The sequence below is a fragment of the Cebus imitator genome, unplaced genomic scaffold (genome assembly GCF_001604975.1).
Source record: "Cebus imitator isolate Cc_AM_T3 unplaced genomic scaffold, Cebus_imitator-1.0 Scaffold76, whole genome shotgun sequence".
Taxonomy (NCBI): Eukaryota; Metazoa; Chordata; class Mammalia; order Primates; family Cebidae; genus Cebus; species Cebus imitator.
The window spans coordinates 13,041,681-13,048,025 of NW_016107391.1; the positions used below are offsets into that span (position 1 = coordinate 13,041,681).

General features: G+C 44.0%; 1 protein-coding gene across 2 annotated transcripts in view; it reads right to left on the reverse strand.

Moving 5' to 3' along the window:
* The window catches only part of ISOC1 (isochorismatase domain containing 1), a 31,913-nt gene extending 25,896 nt beyond the window's left edge, over positions 1-6,017 (reverse strand). For both annotated transcript variants that reach the window (XR_001826443.2, XM_017532491.2), the window contains exon 1: positions 5,591-6,017. Coding sequence is in view for 1 of the 2 variants with exons in the window: in XM_017532491.2 (XP_017387980.1) it covers positions 5,591-5,899 (309 nt within the window). In the remaining variant the exon portion in view is untranslated. The remainder of the gene's footprint in view (positions 1-5,590) is intronic.
* Positions 6,018-6,345: the final 328 nt, after the last annotated feature.

A 6,345-nucleotide genomic window follows, 5' to 3' on the forward strand; every position in this document is an offset into this window, starting at 1 on the left:
AAAAAAAAAAAAAAAAAAAAAGATAACTAAAAATATTGCCAGTAGCCAAACATTTACATGTTACAACGGTAAGACAGCAGTCCTGTCTCAGCAAATTAAAAGTTGACTGGACCAAATATCACCAGAAGTAAAAGCACAGCAATTACAGATATGCATATTTAAGGACTATGAAGAAATCACATATAAATATATGTGTCTTCACGCCTTCATATCTATATACCTACACGTAGTCCTACACACACATTTGCACGATACATATACATATATATTTAAATATAAAAAGTTGATCACAGCCAATGGCTTCCTCAACCAAGAGTTTAAGAGATCAAATTCAAGTATAAATATTTTGTCCACTTTCTTAAGAATTGTCATAGCTGGGATTTGACCTTAGATTTCACACTCAAAAGACTTTTCACATCACCCAGCCCCATAGCAAATTACTATAGGGATTTCAAATAATTAAAATTTGGAACTGTCAATGTGTTACTTTAAAAATGTGGTAGTCAGTTAGAGTCACAAAATAGGTATGATCTGCTTGGGAGAGAGTCTGGAAGGGGACCTGGGGGATCATTATTTCAGTCCCAAGTGTTTCCAAGGAAATCCGATGACCATAGCTACAGTAAGGCCCAGCTCCAATGTCAACTCAGTTACAACAGAGCCCTGTGATGTGACTCCCCCAGGTTACAAAGATTCCCTTTATAGCACAAGCCTCAGTAGACATTAGAATCTGAGTCCAAATCTCAATTTCACTAATTTGAATTACATGAACTTAGATACATATCTCTAAATAAATTTCCTCATCTATTACACAGCAAGAAAAATAGTACCTACATCACAGGGCTATTTCAAGTATTAAATGGGCTTCATGTAATCAATCAATACATCTATTAGGCTATTATAATATCCCTCATATATGAAACACTACACTCTAAAACTCAGCATATGTTAAAAAGCTTATTCTCTAATGAGGTTAAATATTTACAATTAAGATCCCTTTAGAAATCTACAAATACATACGTAGGTACACTAACACTGCATAACTTGTTATGTTAACATAATATGCAGAAAGAAAGTGAATCATAAAGTAATTCATGAAGTAGATTTCTAGATATTACCAAGACCTTACCAAATCACTAAGATGAGATTTGTTCATGGAAAAACAGATCTGGGACTTTTTAATTCAGGCTGTGAAATAATACTTATTGGCTCTTATTTTTACAACATATGCATCTATTGTGAGCATTGATGTCACTGGCATAAGGTTACAGCCCTATCTTACCAGTTAAGGTATGAGTTTTCTAAATTCCCAAGGGAGGCCAGCGGTCTCCACCCATCCCAGAGCTGAAGACTGAATGATTTCTTAAGACTGTGCCTCAGATTGGGGTGAAGGTGAAGCTAGACAAGCCCAGGACCACAGTGATGTTTGAATCTACGTTAGGATTCCCTTCCTAAACACAAGAAAAAAAATTTGAAATGCAGATCATAGCTCCTACCTTCAAACACAGTTTATTTATAGGTAGCTCTAATGTATTCACAAGGAGCAAAAAAGTATACAATGCTTTAAGTATTATTCTGAATGTTAATTTTTTCAAAAAGTGACACACTCACATCTGACCAATGGAGTGGCGACAATTCAACAACCTCAGGATCCAGCTGTCTCCTCTCTGAGCATTAGCTCATCTACCCGCTCTTCTTGCCATGCTCCTAAGGCAAAGGTCCTGTAATCAAAAACCACTACCTTCACACTATCAAGCCAAAGGCGGGCCAGGTTCCTTTCCCCCTGCCTTCCCTCCCTTCCCACCATGAACTTGTTAGTCTCTCCTAGCTATAAAATGTTCATGCCCCTGTTTAAAATAATTGTAATAGTAATAAACTCCCAAGAAAATAAAAGCTGGAGCACAATGCCTTGCCAGTTAAACATCTTGGGAAAAGGTCAAAATAACCTTCCCAGAAAAGCCATCATCTTCTGGCCAAAGCTGTCAAAGCCTTTCCTGCTATGTAGCGAAGTAAAATCCCCTCACTGGCGTCCTTCTTACACTGTCCATTTCCTCCTCTCTTCTCCCTGGGCTCTGTCCTTCCTGGTCACAGGCTGGAAAATGCACTGGTGGTGGCATGACCCTATATTTACATAAATTCCCACAGTTAAATGTTTCCTTTAGTTAAACTTGAGAAAATACCTCTTGAAAAATTAAAACTTGTAAGTCATAAAAACGACCTAAATTCCCACTATCTAATCCTCTCATTTACATCCTTTCCCCTGTGTCTCAAAATTCATCAGATTTCAAGCACTTGACAAAGCTGCAGACATACAAACCAAGCATGAAACATGAGCTATGCCTTTAGCTACCTGAGCTATCAGCAGACATTGTCATTTTGAAAGAATATTTAAGAAAAAAATCACCAAAAAACTTACCATAGCCTAATACTGGCAATGGGGGTCTTAAGGATCAGTTCTCATTAAAGCCACTAACAAGCACGGGCGCAGTGTGGCAAAAGCAGCCACTGTGTTTGACAAGGTCATCAGCCACAGCCGTCAGAACAAGCATGAAGGAAACTCGTACCATGGTGCAAAGGAAGAATATATTCTAGACTAACAGTATGTGAGCCAGGGCCACAGAGGGTCCAGGGCCCAAGTGTGGAGAAATAATAAATCACTATTTATGCAACAGACTACATGTGGCCAAACTTGTGCTCTTTGTCCTTGACTCAAGGAAGGGGCCTGCCATGCCCAGTAACAGAGACTCACTGATGGGCCGCCTTGAGTCTTCCTAAGTGACATTTATTCCAAAGAACAAGGAGCAGCACCAAGACAAATGAACAAACAAGAGCTGAAGTTTGTGGCTTGTTTTCCAGACTGCTCAATTCTCATTAAGCATGCAAGCAGGAGTGCTGTGGTCAGCTGCAAGTGACGCTCTGCCTATGCCTGGCTAGCTCCTCCACAGAAGGAGCCTTATACGCAGAGCCTTGCCTTATAACCTGAAGCAAATTCCTCACCTCTACCTCCCTATGTTCTTCTGCACTTGCTCAAAGTGAAAGTTCACTTATTAGGTAAGGAACAAGAATTGAATCCAAGTTTGCATTCAGTGTGCCAGGCACTTAAAGCTGTCACTCACATGTTTGCGCAATGAACTTATGGTCTCTTAGAGCCATAAAACATCCAAGTCTCTAGGATTATACTGTTAGGTTCCAAAGAATATAGTACAGTAATCATGAGAAATATCATGACTTTCTTTTCTGAGATTACATACATATGCATATGTATTGTGCGTGTGCATATATATATATATATATATATTTATACCTTCTGATACAGGTATAAATAGGTATCAGAAGGTATATACGGTATATATGTGTATCTATGTATATATCCCTTTCCTTTATCTACCTCTAAGCTAGGAGAGGCATCTGGCTGAAGATTTCAAAGTATTAAAACTATTAAAATGAGATAATAGAAAAGAAAAAAATATTTTTAAAGAGTTAAAAGTATAAACTTATATAAGTGCAAAAATGTAACTGATGCTTAACAATTATTGGACTAGTTGGCAGAAAAAAATTTGTTTTAAAGATGGAATAGAGTAATGCTATTGTTATTTTAAACATCACAGAAAAATGAACTATCATAATCTCCTATACGAAGCAAAACATTTCAAAAGCCACAGGTGATCAGAATTATATAACACCTTTTGAGAATGTACAAGCATTTTCAGGTACATTTCATTAATTTCTAGAATGTTTAATTAAAGAGTTGTTAGACCAAGGCCCTGAAATTTTCAAATATAAAAATCCTGCCTTAGAGGGAGTACTCTTACAGACCTGGGGGCTAGTTTAGAACAGCATTATTTTAGACAAGAGCCCCGCCTCCCTCCCTGCCATAACAGGAGATGCTTCATAAAGAAGTCTGCATCCTAAGTACAGTGCCAAACCTCTGCAGCTAGTATTTGGATTTTAGCCTTTATAAATGGACTTGTCAAAAGTGCATCAACATCTGAGTATTCTGGCAGCAGTAACCTAAATGGACTGACAAAGGCGGCTGCAGAGAGGTATCAGACACAAAAACGCCTGTAGACATAAAAATGGGAGTCTTAACCACCTACGAACTACAATTCTCTATCTGGGCAGCAGGTCCGATTCTGGGGTATTAGATCACTGCTCTCAGTTCCAGGTTCTCCAGTGGTAGGTAGTACAGTCTCTCAGACTTTGTCCTCTGAATGCAGGAACATTATTGAAGCTAAAGTACCTGCTTTGGACACTTCCAGCACGGGTGTTGGGGTGATAGGAAACACCATCAATTCGGCTGCCGACTACAGCTGAAAAAAACTAGGGAATAATCCTCAGAAAATGGCACTGTTAATGGGTACAAAAAACACGGATAATAGGAATAAGCTCTAGTGTTCAGTAGCACAATAGGATAACTATAGTTAATAATTTATTGTATATTTCAAAATAACTATAAAAGTGAATTTGGAACAAAGAAATAAATGATAAAGGTTTGAGGTGATCGATATTTCAATTACCCTGATTTAATCATTACATTGTATGCTTGAATCAAAATAGCCCGTCTCCTATAAATATGTACAACTTGTATGTGTCCATAAAAACTAAAAACTAAAAAAGAAAGAAAATGACAAATAATAAAATCTCTTTTATCCCCGAATCCCACATTTCAGTTTGGTCTTCTGAAAAAATAACTTATCAATTTCTCTGCTAAAGAAACAATATTGACAGCGTACTATCTAAATTACAGCTTATGTTCTTTCCTTTCCAAAATATAAATTCACCAGTGAAAGTCTTGATCCTAAAGAGGGCGGGAGATCAACCCGCCTAGCATGAGAGCAGGGCTTAAAATAAACAAATGCTGTTAAGTAATCCTCAGGTAGAACAACTTTCTCAGCCAGCAGGACCAGGAACTCAAGGTCTAGCTTAAGCTGGATATTTAAGAAGGAATTACAATCCTGGAGTCAAGTGACTTTTTCAATGCACACAACAAGATGTAATCAAATCAGTAGACACTTTACTAGGAGGAGGCTAAGCAAATGGTTATTTCACTTAAGATTAGGGAACTCTTAAACCCAAGGACTTGAGAAGCCGGGAAGAGGAGGGGGAAAGGGTTTGACTCCCAAAGTTTGCGTTTCCGAAAGTGGTTAACACAACTCTGGGAACAAATCCTAAAACCAATACTTCCCACAATCTCATTTCCCCTCATCCGCATCACCCATCGCCCCAAAATAAAAACAGCTGCTACTGCACAGCCCTTTGGTTACGCAGGAGATGGGGACCTGCTCCTGGCATACAAAGCGGATGCGGACGACCGAGGACAATACACGTGGGGGCGTTCGCGGGCGCCGAAACCAGCTGGGAGGCCCACGCCCCCCGCCGGGGACAGCTGGTGACCATCACCTTTGGACAGGCGCATTCCCCAGCCAGCCCCGGGACTTGCGAAAGCAGCGCGGCCCTTCGGACTCAGCCAGTCGCGCAGGGCCCGGGGCCCGGGCGGCTCCGGGCACCTGAGGAGCGCGACGGGGGTGGGGACAGAGAAGGGTACAAGGACGGCACGGGAACGACTCGGGGACCGGGAGGCGCGCGGACCCACCTGGATCTGCAGCGGCACGAGGCGCACCTTGCAGCGCTCGCTCACCGCGAAGCCCTTGGGCAAGTCCACGTACTGGCCCCACTCCTCGGCGAAGAGCTGCACCACGAATTTGCGGTGCATGTCGATCTGGTCGCCGTACAGGCTGAGGAACTTCTGGATGAGCAGCTCGTAGCCCGCGCCGTGCGGCACCGACGAGGGTCGCGCGAAGACCGAGAAACAGAAGAGCACCGGGACTGTGCCCGACGGCGCCCCCGCGCCCACGCCGCCACTGTTAGGGAGCGCAAGGACCGCTGGCTCCGCAGCCGCCATGTTCCCCCCAGCGTCTGCGAGCTCCGAGGCCGCCGAGGCGCACCCAGCCGGCCGCCGCGGCCCCGCCTCCCGGCGCCGCCAGCCCGCCCGCCCGCCTTCTCACGGAGGCGAAGGGGCGGGTCCTGACGGCCGCTGCTAGCGCGCTCTGCTCCCCGCCCCGGAGGGCGGGCTGCGGCGGAAGGTTGGGTGGTGGGGCTGGGGTGCGCGCGCCAGCCGGGGAGCGCCTGCGCCCGCCGGACCGGTCCGCCCCCTCCAGCCTCCCGGGCCGCCGCAGCGCTGCAGCTTCCCGCTCGCGCCCCTTCCGCCGCCGCTCTGACTGCGGCAGAGCGCTCAGTGGTCTCGCAGACCCGAGACCCTCCTGGGCTGCTCACTTGTTCTTGCCCCGGTACTGCAGCTCACACAAGGGTTTGTGCCACCCTTCCCCCAGCGCTGGCCCTCTTCCCGGC